Source organism: Rana temporaria, chromosome 4 (genome assembly GCF_905171775.1).
Source record: "Rana temporaria chromosome 4, aRanTem1.1, whole genome shotgun sequence".
In the NCBI taxonomy this organism is placed as follows: Eukaryota; Metazoa; Chordata; class Amphibia; order Anura; family Ranidae; genus Rana; species Rana temporaria.
The window spans coordinates 231164143-231182065 of NC_053492.1; the positions used below are offsets into that span (position 1 = coordinate 231164143).

Genomic DNA, 17923 nt, shown 5'->3' on the forward strand with positions numbered 1-17923 from the left:
ATCTTTCGGCGGGCGTAGCGTATCTCAGATACACTACGCTGCCGTAACGTACAGCGGCAGGTCCCGTATTCAGAAAGAACTTGCGCTGTAAGTTACGGCAGCGTGATGTAACTGGGCCGGCGTAAGCCCGCCTAATTCAAATGTGGAGGAGGTGGGCGTGTTTTATGTTAATTACTCGTGACCCCACGTAAATGACGCTTTTTACGAACGGCGCATGCGCCGTCTGTGGACGTATCCTAGTGCGCCGCAAAGCCTCATTGGTTTCGACGTGAACGTAACTTACGCACTGCCCTATTCGCGAACGATTTACGCAAACGACGCAAAATTCGACGCTGGCCCAACGTCCATACTTAACATTGGCTACGCCTCATAGAGCAGGGGTAACTCTATGCCGGAAAAAGCCTTACGTAAACAACGTAACCAAATGCGCCGGGCGGACCTACGTTTCTGAATCGGTGTATCTACCTAATTTACATATTATACGCGTAAATATACGGAAGCGCCACCTAGCGTCCAGCGTAAATATGCAACTAAGATACGACGGCGTAAGAGACTTACGCCGGTCGGATCTTAGGGAAATCTATGCGTAACTGATTCTAAGAATCGGGCGCATAGATACGACCCCGCACGCTCAGAGTTACGGCGGCGTATCTGGAGATACGCCGTCGTAACTCGTATCTGAATCCGGGCCTAGGTTTTTTGGTTTACTTGTAAAATATTTTTCTCTTGGATTAAATGTCTGGGTGGGTATTATTATTCCTGCTTTTTTAACTTATTAACCAGTGTCCATTCACCTGAAGGTGGCAGCATAACTTAAGTAATCATGAATAATTGATATACTCAAAGAGAAGTATTTCGCAGGTAAACCAAAAATCCTAAATTAATTATAATGCATTTAGTAGGTAATGCAAAGTTGGTTATTATTATATGTCCATTTAAAAAGTACCTTTAAATTCAATTTTATTAAAATGAAATAATATACTCTGATATTGCAGAAGTATATATATATATTTTTCATTTGAAAATCAACTCCAGCGAAAGCAAAAATCCTCTTCCCTCAAGCAGCAGTCTTTAGATAAGACCGCTCTTATGTATACTCTGTGTGTAGGCAGCATTCTCTCTGTGGGGGTCCGATACACCCCCCACTGAGTTTTTGCTAGCGCTCTGCATTCTGCAGGGAGCACAGACTTTGCTATATATAATATTCCCTGTTATGTATTAGTGGAACCCTAGTGTGCGTTTCTATTCTAAATACCTTCTTTGTCTCATGTGTGTGTTTAGTAAGACAGCATGAAAAAGAATAATAATAATATGCAAAGGGCAGTCTTATATTGTCAACATGTTTACTGCTTGGTTGCTGTGGCAGTTTTTCTTTTTTTTTCTCCATGTTCTTACTGGTCCTGCAGCACAAGTTTTTGTGAATATTTGATGCAGAAAGCCTGGAGAATACATAGGTAGTGGTGCATGCTCAATGGTAAAACACTGTCTACTCTGCTCGATTGATTAAATAAAGTGGCTACTGCCAGGTGACATTGTAGCTCCCAATTCATAAAGCAGCAGAGGTAGGGGACTTTGGCCCTCCAAGTCCCATGAGACATTGCAAGACCCCAACAATCACAGGTATGACTCCTAGAGGCAGAGGCATGATGGGATTTGTAGTTTTAACCACAACTGGAGGGCTGAGGTTGCCTACTCCGGATCTGTGGCTACACAGCATAGGAGGAATCTTGCATACATACTCAAGACCAAAATTAGGCATGCAAGATAAAAAGAAATCTAGATCTGGCTGAAGCTACACTATTTTACCTTGCCTTTACGCGCACATGAACTTTAATGGCATTCCAGTCTAAGGCTGGATTCACACCTATGCATTTTTTGTGCTTTTTGCAGATTTGCACTACAGAACGTGTTCCATAGGAAACAGTGTTAAATGGACTGTGGTGCAAATCTGCAAAAAGAACTAAAACTGCATAGGTGTGAATCCAGCCTTAGTCTGTAGGGTTCAATATTGAGTTGGCCCACCCTTTGCTGCTATAACAGCTTCAACACTTCTGGGTAGTCTGTCCACAAGGTTTAGGAGTGTCTATGGGAATGCTTGGCAGAAGCGCATTTATGAGGACAGGCACTCATGTTGGACAAGAAGGCCTGGCTCAGAGGTCTTATTCATCCCAAAGGTGTTCTATGGGGGTTGAGGTCAGGACTCTATGCAGGCCAGTCAAGTTCCTCCCCCCTAAACTCACTAATCTGTGTCTTTATGGACCTAGCTTTGTGCACTGGTGCGCAGTTATGTTGAAACAGAAAGGGACCATTCCCAAACTGTTCTCACAAAGTTGGGGGCATGAAATTGTCCAAAATGTCTTGGTATGCTGACGCCTTAAGAGTTCCCTTCACTGCAAAAAAAAAAGGGGCCAAGCCCCCCCCCCCCCCCTCCTCCACCAAATGATTTGGACAAGTGCACAAAGCAAGGTCACACCTTTTGGATGAACTAGAGCGAAGACTGGGAGACAGGCCTTCTCATCCACATCAGCGTCTGACCTGACAAATGTGCTTCTGGAAGAATGGTCAAACATTCCCATAGACACACTCCTACACCTTGTGGACAGCCTTACTAGAAGAGTTGAAGCTGTTCTATCTGCAAAGGGTGGGCCAACTCAATATTGAATTCCACAGACTTAGACTGAAATGCCATTATAGTTTATGTGTCAGATGTCCCAACACTTTTGAAAATATAGTGTATATTGTTATCCTTGTTAGATGGTTATGGGTAATATTGATCTTGATTTTACATATGCACACAAGCATTTCAGTAATTTAAATATTACTATCAAAAACAGATGTTTCCATGTATTCTAAAATGAGCATTCTCAGTTGTGACATTTTTTTTTCTCTGTCTTGTAGGTACCTGACTGAATCTTATGGGTCTGGGCAAGATATTGATGAGAGAATTGTAGAAGGTATGTGGACATTATAGAAAAAAATCGCCTCAGTTTCATTAACTTAACGCCTCTACGACCTTTAAGGGGTTTAGGATCATGTGATCTTCGCTGCTTGTGATCGGGAGCATTCCTTTAGCAACAGATAACTGTGCCAGAAGCATGCAGGGCGCACAGCTGCTTTTGCACTATTGCACGCAAATATGTGGCGCCAATGTCCACCTGCCAAGAGGCCGCATATTTGCATGCAGCCAGTGGCAAGATGTTGAGCCTATTGTGACCTGGTCATTGATGCCTAAATGTTCAAGCCAAGTTTAGAAGTGTCTGCCAACTTTACAGTGCTGTAATTGTATTTGACAAGTATTGTATTAAACAAATGAACCCTGCCACTTTCAGGCTACAGTGGAATCTGCAGTGTCACCTTAAGGCTAAAGGCTTTTTTTGCAGAAGAAAAGTCTATTAAACGCAGCTAAACTTTGAAATTTGGTCGCCTATGTAAGGCTGTTTTCACACTGAGGAGTTTTTCAAGGAATTTTTTAGTCACATGCCCTTTAAAAACCGCACCATAAACGTGGTAAAATTGAGGCAAAAATGCATATGCGTTTTTGCAGCGGATCAGTGTGAAAGTAGCCCAAGCCTCCAGTCTGCATGTGATCACTATGTGGCAATTGACACAGTGATCACATGATTAAGACCCATTCTGATTGATTCCCACTCATTAGTGAAGACTTTAGCTGTCGGCAACCATCTGGGTTTCAGAGTCATGCCAAGTCCGCTTGCTTGCTCTTAATCGAAGGGTGTTAATTTACCACTTAAGGACCGGACCATAATGCTGCCTAAAGACCCAAGGTGTTTTTACAGTTCGGAACTGCGTCGCTTTAACAGACAATTGCGCGGTCGTGCGACGTGGCTCCCAAACAAAATTGGCGTCCTTTTTTCCCCACAAATAGAGCTTTCTTTTGGTGGTATTTGATCACCTCTGCGGTTTTTATTTTTTGCACTATAAACAAAAATAGAGCACCAATTTTGAAAAAAATGCAATATTTTTTTACCTTTTGCTATAATAAATATCCCCCAAAAACATATATATAAAAAAAAAAAATTTCCTCAGTTTAGGCCGATACGTATTCTTCTACCTATTTTTGGTAAAAAAAATCGCAATAAGCGTTTATCGATTGGTTTGCGCAAAATTTATAGCGTTTACAAAATAGGGGATAGTTTTATTGCATTTTTATTATTTTTTTTTTTACTACTAATGGCGGCGATCAGCGATTTTTTTCGTGACTGCGACATTATGGCGGACACTTCGGACATTTTTGACACATTTTTGGGACCATTGTCATTTTCACAGCATAAAATGCATTTAAATTGCATTGTTTACTGTGAAAATGACAGTTGCAGTTAGGGAGTTAACCACAGGGGGGCACTGTAGGAGTTAGTGTTCCCTTAGTGTGTGTTTACAACTGTAGGGGGGTGTGGCTGTAGGAATGACGTCATCGATCGAGTCTCCCCTATAAAGGGGATCACTCGATCGATGCAGCGCCATAGTGAAGCACGGGGAAGCCGTGTTTACATACGGCTCTCCCCGTTCTTCAGCTCCGGGGAGCGATCGCGACGGAGCGGCTATAAACAAATAGCCGCGCCGTCGTCCCGGATCGCTCCCCGAGGGGACCCGACCGCCGCAAGTCGCGGGGGGGGTCCCGATCGGACCCCCACCCACGTCTAGGCAGGGACGTACAGGTACGCCAATGTGCCTGTACGTGCCATTCTGCCGACGTATATGTACATGCGGCGGTCGGGAAGGGGTTAAAGGCCAACACCACCTTTTAACCAATGTTAAACACACATTTGGGGTTTAACATGGTGCCAAGCAGAAAGTACAGTGTTGTTTGAAAGGAACTTTATATAAATACATAAATACAGAGCTTACATTCACATTGGTGCACAGGTAGCTAATTATTGGAAACACTGATGTTACATAAACTGTTAATATTTTTAGTAACTGTGTCTTGGTATACTACTAACTACTCATGAAGTCACCAGTGCCATTGTGCCATTTATTGGTATACTACTAACTACTCATGAAGTCACCAGTGCCATTGTGCTATTTATTTTAATTTTTTACAAGCAAGAGCTATTGAAATGTCTAGTAATGGCCAAATAACACTTTTATCTTTTATTTATTATAACAATATGTTATGCTAGTTATCTGTAGTATTTCTTTCCCCTCCTGGGTCAGACGTGCAAAGCTATGACATGCTGTAAAGAAGAAACACATAGGGACATACAGTGGCTATAGAAAAGATTCATCCCCCTAAAATCACATGTTGTTGCTTTTCAGCCTGAAATTAAGACAGACACAGTTTTTGCTTTATTCAACTATATTAACTTAGTGCAACTTACAGCATCCAAGTTAATGATATAATATCAAAATAATGTCAAAATGAAAAAAATAAATAAAAGAAAACGCTGAGATGGGAAAAAGGATCACCTGTTCTAAAAATGACTCGCAAACTCCATCAGGTGTAGCTAATCGCCTTCTCAATAGCATAAAAAGCCATTTGACTTTCAACTGTGATTAACTTTGGTCATTTTGATTAGCTCCGCATGGAAAAAAAAAAATTCCTGGAGCATTTCAGTCCCTGGTAGTGCAACTGAAGCAAACAACTTAGGCCCCATGCACACGAGAAGCAAATGCAAACTCATCTAAACACAAGTTTTCAAACGCAAAAACCGGCGTTTAAAACGCCCGTTTTTGCCGCGAATTTCGCAGCGTTTTACCGCGATTTACCGCGTTTTACCGCGTTTGCGTTTATAAGCATTTGGTTAAGAAACATCATAAGACCCTCCCTAAGCTCAAAAAACAATATTATTTAACCATTTCAGCTATTTTGTGAGACCAGAGCAGCTGAGAGAGCAGCAATGTACGTGTATTTAGCGTGTCACTTGCCACGTCACCTGGCCACGTCACCTGGCCACATCACCTGCCCTGTCACCTGGCCACGTCACCTGCCACAAGTTGTGGATTGTCCACTGGCCACGTCACCTGCCACATCAACTGGCCACGTCACCTGCCAAGTTGTGAATTGTCCACTTGCCACATCACCTGGCCACGCCACCTGCCACAAGTTGTGGATTGTCCACTGGCCACGTCACCTGCCACGTCACCTGGCCACGTCACCTGGCCACGTTACCTGCCACAAGTTGTGGATTGTCCACTGGCCACGCCACCTGCCACGTCACCTGCCATGTCACCTGGCCACGTCACCTGCCACAAGTTGTGGATTGTCCACTTGCCATGTCACCTGGCCACGTCACCTGGCCATGTCACCTGCCACAAGTTGTGGATTGTCCACTGGCCACGTCACCTGGCCACGTCACCTGCCACATCACCTGGCCACGTCACCTGCCTCAAGTTGTGTATTGTCCACTTGCCACGTCACCTGGCCACGTCACCTGCCGCAAGTTGTGGATTGTCCACTTGCCATGTCACCTGGCCACGTCACCTGCCACATCACCTGGCCACGTCACCTGCCACAAGTTGTGGATTGTCCACTGGCCACGTCACCTGCCACGTCAACTGGCCACGTCACCTGCCACAAGTTGTGTATTGTCCACTGGCCACGTCACCTGGCCACGTCACCTGGCCACGTCACCTGCCACAAGTTGTGGATTGTCCACTGGCCACGTCACCTGGCCACGTCACCTGCCATGTCACCTGGCCACGTCACCTGGCCACGTCACCTGCCACAAGTTGTGGATTGTCCACTGGCCACGTCACCTGGCCACGTCACCTGCCATGTCACCTGGCCACGTCACCTGCCATGTCACCTGGCCACATCACCTGCCACGTCACCTGGCCACGTCACCTGCCACAAGTTGTGGATTGTCCACTGGCCACGCCACCTGCCACGTCAACTGGCCATGTCACCTGCCACAAGTTGTGGATTGTCCACTGGCCACGTCACCTGCCACATCAACTGGCCACGTCACCTGCCAAGTTGTGAATTGTCCACTTGCCACGTCACCTGGCCACGCCACCTGCCACAAGTTGTGGATTGTCCACTGGCCACGGCACCTGGCCACGTCACCTGCCACATCACCTGGCCACGTCACCTACAACAAGTTGTGGATTGTCCACTTGCCACGTCACCTGCCTCAAGTTGTGTATTGTCCACTTGCCACGTCATCTGCCATGTCACCTGGCCACCCCACCTGCCACAAGTTGTGAATTGTCCACTGGCCACGTCACCTGGCCACGTCACCTGCCGCAAGTTGTGGATTGTCCACTTGCCATGTCACCTGGCCACGTCACCTGCCACATCACCTGGCCACGTCACCTGCCACAAGTTGTGGATTGTCCACTGGCCACGTCACCTGCCACATCAACTGGCCACGTCACCTGCCACAAGTTGTGGATTGTCCACTTGCCATGTCACCAAGCCACGTCACCTACCATGTCACCTGGCCACGTTACCTGCCACAAGTTGTGGATTGTCCACTGGCCACGTCACCTGCCACGTCAACTGGCCACGTCACCTGCCACAAGTTGTGTATTGTCCACTGGCCACGTCACCTGGCCACGTCACCTGCCATGTCACCTGGCCACGTCACCTGCCACGTCACCTGGCCACGTCACCTGCCACAAGTTGTGGATTGTCCACTGGCCACGTCACCTGGCCACGTCACCTGCCATGTCACCTGGCCACGTCACCTGGCCACGTCACCTGCCACAAGTTGTGGATTGTCCACTGGCCACGTCACCTGGCCACGTCACCTGCCATGTCACCTGGCCACGTCACCTGCCATGTCACCTGGCCACATCACCTGCCACGTCACCTGGCCACGTCACCTGCCACAAGTTGTGGATTGTCCACTGGCCACGCCACCTGCCACGTCAACTGGCCATGTCACCTGCCACAAGTTGTGGATTGTCCACTGGCCACGTCACCTGCCACATCAACTGGCCACGTCACCTGCCAAGTTGTGAATTGTCCACTGGCCACGGCACCTGGCCACGTCACCTGCCACATCACCTGGCCACGTCACCTACAACAAGTTGTGGATTGTCCACTTGCCACGTCACCTGCCTCAAGTTGTGTATTGTCCACTTGCCACGTCATCTGCCATGTCACCTGGCCACCCCACCTGCCACAAGTTGTGAATTGTCCACTGGCCACGTCACCTGGCCACGTCACCTGCCGCAAGTTGTGGATTGTCCACTTGCCATGTCACCTGGCCACGTCACCTGCCACATCACCTGGCCACGTCACCTGCCACAAGTTGTGGATTGTCCACTGGCCACGTCACCTGCCACATCAACTGGCCACGTCACCTGCCACAAGTTGTGGATTGTCCACTGGCCACGTCACCAAGCCACGTCACCTACCATGTCACCTGGCCACGTTACCTGCCACAAGTTGTGGATTGTCCACTTGCCATGTCACCTGGCTACGTCACCTGCCACGTCACCTGGCCACATCACCTGCCACGTCACCTGGCCACGTCACCTACCACAAGTTGTGGGTTGTCCACTTGCCACGTCACCTGGCCATGTCACCTGCCACAAGTTGTGGATTGTCCACTGGCCACGTCACCTGCCACAAGTTGTGGATTGTCCACAATGCAATGCAAGCAATTACATTTTTTATGTTTTTTTTTATGGTTTTTCATCATTTGCCATCATTTTTGAGATTTCTAATGTAAAAAAATAGGTCACCTTTAAAAACGCCTATAAACGAAATCGCGGCAAAACGCCGGTACCGCGATTTGCCGCGATTTGCGTCTAAAACGCAAAAGCAGAAAGCTTCTGAACCCAAAATTTTGGGTTTGGAAAAACGGCCCTAAACCCAACTGCTTTGAAACGCCAAAAAACGTGATTGTGTGCATGGACACATAGGATAACATTAAATGTGTTCAGGGGCAGTTGAAAAAAATGCCCAAATGCCTCTGAACTCGAGTTTAGCAGCGTCTCGTGTGCATGGGGCCTTATGGTACACAGACCCTCCCTGGATCAGGACGTTGCTCCAAACTGGATGAAAGAGCTAGGAGGAAACTGATCAGAGAGGCTACCAAGAGGCCTACAGCAACTCTGAAGCAGTTGCAGGAATTTATGACAGAAAGTGGTCATTGTGTGCATGTGCATGTGACAATATCACAAATTCTACACAAATATGGCTTGTATGGGAGGATTGCAAGAAAAAAGCACTCTTCAAGAAAGTCCACATGCAGTCATGACTGAGCTTTGTTAAAAAAACAAAACAAAAAACACCTTGAAGATTCTAAGGCCACATGGGAAAAGGTGTTATGGTCAGATGACTAAAATTTAACTATATGGCCTCAACACCAAATGATATGTCTGGTGGAAATCTAATACAGCTCACCATCCAAATAACACCATTCCTACAGTAAAACATGGAGTTGGTAATATGTTATGGGGGTGTTTCTCTGCAGCAGGGACTGTGGCACTTGGCAGGTATGAGGCAAAATACCATCAAATTCTTGAGGCAAATCTGCTGCCCTCTGCAAAGTTGTCAATGGGAAGGTTTACCTTCCAACATGACAGTGACCCAAAGCACACAGCAAAAATAACCACACAGTGGTTGAAGGAGAAATGGGTGAATGTCCTTGCATGGCCTAGTCAGAGCCCAGACCTAAACCCCATTGAAAACATGTGGAATGAAGACTGCAGTCCACAAACAGTCACCGTCAAATTTAATTGAACCTGAGCAGTTCCACAAAGAAGAGTGGGAAAATATTGCAAAGTCTAGATGCGCAAAGTTGGTAGAGACACATCTCAACAGACTAAAGGATGGAATTAAAGCAAAGGGTGGCTCAACAAAATACTGACACAAGGGGGTGATCCTTTTTCCAACTTGGTGATTCTGTTTTTTTTTTTTTTTTTTATTCTGACATGTTGGTGTTGTATCTTTCACTTAAATACAGATTGAAACAGCGCATTGTGGGGCAGTATAGCCGTGGTGTCCCATTGATTTCAATGGGCAGCAGCGGTGGAGGAGCGGTATACACACACCGCTCCAAAGATGCGGCTAGCGGGCCTTTTTTTTACTGTCCTGCTAGCGCAACGCTCCAGTCTGAAAGCCCTCGAGCATTCACACTGGAGACAATAGAGCAGCTTTTTAAGGGCAGATTGCAGGTGCTATTTTTAATGCTATAGTGCCTGCAATATGCCTTCAGTGTGAAAGGGGTCTAATTGTGCTTTGTGCAGTTCTTAATTATGCATATTGTCTGTGTGGTTCCACTTTGTATGCTTAATCATTTTGGACAAATTGGGCCAAAAGGGCGCACGCTGAAGATTTCTGTTAAACACAGAATTATTTCTATGATGATGTTCTCATAAAAAATAAATGCTTTGAACCAACTATGTATTTCAGTATCCTATTATCCTATTATTAAGAGATTTTGTTTTGAGGCTTTCCAGGCAGGTATTAAAAGATCATTACGCTTACAGAGTTTTCTGATCATTACTCTTAACAAGTAGAAACACTGAATTATTTCTCACAGGAGGAAATAAGGATTGCATTTATTTTAATGAGTATAATGCTTTTGCAATGAGAGGGACTTTTTTTTTTTTTTATAAAACTTTGCTACCTGTGTTGTCGTCATGCGTAATAAAACAAATTCCTAGCCGTTGGTGCAAAGCTTTAATATTTTTTCAGTTGAACAAGTTTGTACTTTATCTCTATGAGCTTTTAGGCTCTTCCTACCTCCTAGATTTAAAACCTTTTTATGTTTTTCAATGCCTGTGGTGTGGCTTGCTGTTTTAGTGAGACAAGGGACTTTGGCTCTTGTGCTAGATTTTCAATCTGCCTTATTCTTGTGATAGTAAACAAAATGTGTCACATCCCTGAGCTGCACAATAACTTGTCACATTTTTTTTTCCTCTTGCCCTGTTGAAACGTTCGCATAAAGAGTTTAGCTTAAAACATTCTTTCCAGGGAATTTAGGTATTCATTTTTTGGCTTGCCTTAAAAACATGTATGCACTTTTTTTCTTGTATTTAGATATTTCTTTTGTTAGTATGTGCATCATTAAAGTGTTTCTGAAGCCAAATAATTTGTCTAGTTTTGGATTGGTGCTTCTGTCCCCTCTGGAGAGCGCCTCTTTATTGATCCCAATAACTCTTGCCAAGTAAATTCGGCAGAACAGGAAAAGAAGGCAAATCTGCATATGAAGACACTACTTCTGGTGACAACTGTCTAATTCCCCTTTCACACTAGCAGGCCGATCAGGTTCGCCTGTCACTTTTTTTCATTCAGGCCCAATCCGACCCTCCATTCTCCTCTATGGAGTGGTGAGTATAAATGGACATGTGTCTGTTTACACCTGCTTACATCCAATCTGCTAAAAACAGACGAATGGGGATCCTATTACCCTTCCGTCTAGTGAATCGGATGGTGGCCATGTGTGAATGGACAGGCGGTCAATTTACATCCGACCATCCATAGAGGAAAGTAAGCTGTGTCTGGGCCACTTTGCATAAGCGGAGCAGACACAGACCAACTAGCCGCCTGCTCAACAAGGATCAGCAGACAGATCTCACCACTTAGGGTGTACTCCGCAATAAGACCACTATCTGGAATGGGCCTAAAGGAAATTTACTTCAACTTGGAGAGATTTTTGATGGGTTTTACTTCCTCTGTTTCCCTGCAAAGGTAAAGCATAATGGGCTACTATGCATCGCATAGTAGCCTATTATGTGTCACTTACCTGAAACCGAAGCCTGCAATGTCACCGCTGTCCCCTGTTCCAGGAAGCGTCCATCTTCCTTCCAGGTATCGCGGCTCTGGCGCTGTTATTGGCCACACGCTGTGATTGGCGCGCAGGAGCCGCCAGTCACGGCACGCTCTCCTTTAGAAACAGCGCGATCGCCGTTTCTAAAGTGCGCCTGTGCCGTTGCCTACCGCATATGGCGTAGACTTTGCCGCCCATATCTTTTGTAAATATCTTCTAAACCGTGGAGGTTTAGGAGATATTCTGAGCATCTACAGGCAAGCCTTAATCTAGGCTTACCTGTAGGTAAAAGTGGTTGTAAAGGGTTTACAACCACTTTAAGCGCTCCCTGAATCCCCTCCACTCCTACAGTTTTAAAATCCCTTATGCTACATTTTAGGGTGTACCATTCTTTCTCGTTGTTGTGCTTTCTTTCCCTTTTTTATCTCTCTTCTAATTTCTTGTTTTTTTCCCATCCCTCTCTCTAGCCGTCTTTTTTGTTCTTTCTCTTATTCTATCTCTCCCTTTTTCTTTGTTCCTACCCCTCTTTTCCTCTCCCTTCCATGTATTCTTTATTTTTATTCCTTCTCTTATTCCTTGGTGGGGGGGAATGGGATAAGTGGCAATGCTGGGGGGAATTCTGATTAGCTAGATTAGATTTAGGTGCTCTTGATCAAGGTCATCTGCTGAAGCAGTGACACCTATGCTGAAATCAGGAGATACGTTCTCCTCCAGCTCCTCCCACTTCACATTCTTCACCAGTCAACTGCCCCCAGTCATGCTGTAAAAGGAATTGGCAGCTGCGAAGTGGCCAAATGGGCAGCCACAGGCTCCAGTAACAGCCCAGCTGGGCGACCATAGGCTCCAGGGACAGCCCTGCTGGGCATTCTCAAAAAGGCTGGGAAAGCAGTGCGGGCTTCAGAAATGGCCCAGGGTTTGGTGACCCCTGGCAAATAATCATTCGACCCCCAGGTTCAGAACAACTGCTATAAAGGATATTGAATCTCTGTTTATTGATGTTATTTTTTTTCAGGAGTTGTGTCACAACAATACCAAGAATGTGTGACTGTTGATGACGTATGCTAGAAAAACAGTGAGCTATCTTATTGTTAGGCTACATTTACACTGACAATTGGGGCCGGTGTGAATAGTAGTGGCAGAAATGTGAGATTCCTGCTGTGGCTTAGAATGACTAAGTGCGGCCTCTGGCCCCATTCACTATGACGGGCAGCCACAGCTATTTGTAACTCTGCACAGCCAGTGATTACTTGCAGTGATAGCTGCTGGAGGAACTTTGTATGTGTCCACCAGTGATCGCCACAGGTAGTTGCGGTTTCTGGAAACTTTGGAGGGCAGAATCAAGACTAAGGGGATCAAGAAGGATATTCTTAGTAAAGTGGTCACTTAGTCAGTTGTAGACTAGACTTTCAAGGAGTTTGGATAAAAAGGGGAGCAAGGAGATTGGACATGGGTTGTTAAGATTGGTATGGTAAAGTAAGGGTTTTTAAGGATGGGGGTGACTAGTGCATGTTTTAGAGAGTTGGTGGAGATGCCAGAGGTGAGGGAGAGATTGCAGATGTGTTAGAGAGTGTAGGATAGAGTCAGAGGTTGACAGCAGTAATTGAGAGGGAACAGGGTCCAGGGGGCAGGTGATTGGGTGAACATTTAGGAAAAAGTTTAGCAACCTTGTCTATAGTAGCGAGGTTAAATGAAAGAAGAAATCACCTGTGGACAAAGAATGTTAAGTGGGGAAGGTATCTGTTTAAAGTGAGCAGCACTCACCCATACCCAGATACTAGTGTATCAACCTAAATAGTAAAAAAAACTGTTTTGCGGTGCCTTGGTAAGAGGAAGCACAACACAATTTGTTTACTACCAAGATAAAAAATATAGTGTTTATAGACCTTGTTTATCAAGTTGCACCACAATAGAGTTATGGGCTTCTGACAGTAGAATTGTGAACCTGTTGGCCAGTAAGGGAGATAGTAAAGAAGAATAAGAAAAACATTGAGTTCTATTATAGCTAAATCTTCTAGGTTTTGACAGCAACAGCAATATCAGCATTGTAGACTCGGCAGGAGTATAATTCTCATAATAGAAAATGTATTTTTACATCATTTTACAACACTTTGAAAGCACCAATGCTATCGGTATCTGTGCAGGGTGGTGACTGAGGATGAACTGGGTTCAGTACAAGCAAGGGTTTGGCAAAGCTGAACCCCATTGAAATGAATGCAAGCCGAATCTGTCAAACTAACAAATGCAAGTGTTATGGGCTAATAGATAGTAGGCAAGGGGTTGTCAAATTCTATCATTTTGGAGGGGTGGGGGGAGGGGGAGGGGGGGATATAGGCACTGCCCTGGGAAACGTGTACCTAAGCAAAAATAAAAATACATTTTTAATTATCAATTTGGCCAGGAGGAGTGGTTGTTTAAATGTTTAAAATGAACCATTCCTTGAAATAACATTCATGGAGGATGACCTAGTCCTGCCTCTGAAGGTGCACATCTCTGGGAAGTACAGAAAGTTGTGCAGCAGCAGCACTGACATTTGCAAGGGGAATTTTTTTTTTAATTGCCAGCAAATTGGATGTCATTGACAGCTTCAGTGTGGCATGTCCTCTGTAAAGTTCTTTCTCGATGTTAATGATTTTATTGTTTTTTTTCCTTTTGGAATCCCAGATCTTGGGTTGGAATATGGTTTTGAATTGGTTTGGGTCATTAGCTTTTTTCCCATTTTAAAGTATGAATTGCAGCATTAAAGTAGATGTAAACCCTTGCATATACCCAGTGAAGTGACCAGCTTCAGATGATACACAGGGATTAAACAAATCTCCCTAAATAATTTGTACATACCTCCCAACTTTCTGAGATGGGAGTGAGGTACACCAATTACCAAAAGTATGTAGGCGTAGGACACACCCCCAACCATGCCCCCTTAACCACTTAAGGACAGAGACTCATTTTGAGATTTGGTGTTTACTGGTTTAAAACTGTTTTTTTTTTTATTTATTTTTTGCTAGAAAATTACTTTGAACCCCCAAACATCTTATTCCCTTAGGCATATTTATAGCCCTCTGAGAAGTGCACCCTTTTGTTAAAATCAAGGTAATTACCTGTGGGAGGGGCTACAGTCTTACCTGGATTCTTATGCTGACAATCCTGTCTTGATCCACCTCCTTTCCTTCTCTGATGTCGACTCGGCTTTCTGCTCTCCCCCTCCACTCTCTCTGACACAGCTCAGATCAATTCTCTTAGACAGTCTTTAAATGCACACTGTGTTGCTGCCTGCTATGCTGCAGTTCTGACCTGTGAAGTTCCCAGAATAGCTGCTACTCAAGTGTGTGGAGGAGTCTAGGAGAGAGGGCTGCGACGCTCCAGGGGAGCGGCGCATTTACGAGCATGCGCACTGAGAATGGTCTGTCGGGCGCGCTCATTTGTCAAGCTGGACAGTGTGACCTCTTGTATGTAGCGCTACCTACTGGTAGCAATCAAATAGTGCAAAAGAGAGTACATGGTACATAATAAGAAACTAATAGACCCTAGGAGATGGATCAGTGAAATGAATTAATATTGATAACTAGTAAAAATAATACTAGAAAGAGATTAATCAAATCAAAATGGATAAACTAGATACAATAATAATACTGGAGGCATTATGTACAGTATAGAAGATGAAAATACAATAAACCAGAGAGATGAGGATCCAATTGGCACAAGATAAATTGAGAACATTTATGAGTAAATCCAAGTACTACATTTAATATATATATATATATATATATATATATATATATATATATATATATATATATAATGTGTGTGTTATATATATATATATATATATATATATATATATATATATATATATATATATATACACACACACACACACACACACACACACACACACACACACACACACACACACACACACACACACACACACACACACACACACACACACTATATTTAAAAGATACCTGGCATGGTAAGGTGACTGATGAATTTAAGTGACTGGAAAATCACACGTTTATTATTATTATTATTATTATTATTAGGTGCCATGTTAATTGTATGGCATGGTGTTGGAATACATATCTTCACAAGAACAACAATAATATAGAGGTATCTGGAGATATAGAACTCTTCTATGTATGAAAATAGAGCATCATAAATGAACTATAGAACATCAATAGAAATGCCAATATGGGAAAAAACACTGATGTGGACACTAATACTATACAGATATTATAGTAATTAATGTCATATTGGGCCTCAGCTGGTATCTCCTTTTCTTTAAAGTAAAAATCTGTCTACATTGCTGTTTTAAAAAACAACTGTTCTGCAGACAGTTGTCAAATTTGAAACGAATATCAAGCAGTCTGTTTATCGGTCACTGAAAATTTTCTGGCTACATATAGCATTTCATGTATTTGTATCTGCTAACAATTATGTGTATACCCATACAGCTAATCCCCTGTTGGAGGCCTTTGGCAATGCAAAAACGGTGCGGAATAACAACAGCAGCCGTTTTGGAAAATTTGTAGAAATACACTTCAATGAAAAGGTAATTTTTAAAACATGTTTCCAGTACATTTCCAGTACATTGCTGCCTATGTTGTGCTTTTTATATTATGTAAAGTACATTTAGAGTTTTATAATAAAAATAGATCTATAGTTTTTTAGCGCATTTAAGACATATTTATGTAAACTGTTCTGATTCATTATGTTTAAGTACTAATATGATATAACAGTAATGTGGGTGTATTCCTCTTCAATTGAGTTTCATTCACATGTATAAGGAACAATCTCTTGGGCTTGAGAATCGTTACATGAGTGACATGAGTACAGTGATTTCAGCCCACTGATCCAAACTAACCGGAGTACAATAGAAAGACTAAACCCTACAGTATGTGATCACTTGCAGCCAATCAGTAAAGGATAGCAGCAAACATTTGTTGCAATAGAAGCTTTTTAGATAGCCTTGTAACTGTGCTGTTTTGAGAGATTTTCAGTCAAGGCAGTATAACAGGTCCATATATATTTGGACACAGGCACAATTTTCATACTTTTGGCTCTGTATGCCACCAGAATAAAATGAAAATGAAACCATCCAAATTAATTTGAAGTGCAGACTTTCAACTTTAATTCAAGTCCAAATTTTAGGAACTGCAACCATTTTTATACATGGTCCCCCCATTTTCAGGGGCTCAAATGTAATTGGACAAATGAATATAATCATAAATAAAATGTTAATTTTTTATATTTTGTTGAGAATCCTTTATTGGCAATGACTGCCTGAAGTCTGGAACCCATGGACTGGGTTTCCTCCTTTCTGATGCTTTACCAGGCTCTAACTGCAGCAGTCTTCAGTTGTTCTTTGTTTGTGGGTCCACCTGCCTTTAGTTTTGCCTTCAGCAAGTGAAATGCATGCTCATTTGGGTTGAGATCAGGCGATTGACTCGGCCATTGCAGCATATTCTACTTCTTTTCCTTCAAAAGCCTTCAAAAAGCAATTTAAATGCATTTTTTGCTGTGAAAATGACAATGGTCCCAAAAATGTGTCAAAATTGTCCCAAGTGTCCGCCATAATGTCGCAGTCACGAAAAAAATCGCTGATCGCCGCCAATAGTAGTAAAAAATGTTTTTTTAATAAAAATGCAATAAAACTATCCCCTATTTTGTAAACGCTATAAATTTTGCGCAAACCAATCGATAAACGCTTATTGCGATTTTTTTTTTTAACCAAAAATAGGTAGAAGAATACGTATCGGCCTAAACTGAGGATTTTTTTTTTTATATATGTTTTTGGGGGATATTTATTATAGCAAAAAGTAAAAAATATTGCATTCTTTTTTAAATTGTCGCTCTATTTTTGTTTATAGCGCAAAAAATAAAAACCGCAGAGGTGATCAAATACCACCAAAAGAAAGCTCTATTTGTGGGGAAAAAGGACGCCAATTTTGTTTGGAAGCCACGTCGCACGACTGCGCAATTGTCTGTTAAAGCGACGCAGTGCCGAATCGCAAAACCTGGCCTGGGCATTTAGCTGCCTAAAGGTCCGGGGCTTAAGTGGTTAAAGAAGTAAACCCTCCTATTGTTTTAAGCCAATGTAGCTGACATCTTGGCCTCTGTTTGATCTTCAACTGCCATGGTGCTGCACATGTGATCATTTATGACACCAGCCATTGGATGGTTTGACATTTTGGTGCCGGAAATTTAACTGTTTTTAAATCAATGGCTTTACTTCCACT

At 43.5% G+C, this 17923-nt stretch overlaps 1 protein-coding gene across 8 annotated transcripts in view; it reads left to right on the top strand.

The window, feature by feature from the left end:
* The window catches only part of MYO6 (myosin VI), a 344822-nt gene that overhangs the window by 134705 nt on the left and 192194 nt on the right, over window positions 1–17923 (top strand). For all 8 annotated transcript variants that reach the window (XM_040349981.1, XM_040349983.1, XM_040349984.1 and 5 more), the window contains exons 7-8: window positions 2899–2954; window positions 16139–16236. In XM_040349981.1, coding sequence (XP_040205915.1) covers window positions 2899–2954; window positions 16139–16236 — 154 coding nt within the window. The remainder of the gene's footprint in view (window positions 1–2898; window positions 2955–16138; window positions 16237–17923) is intronic.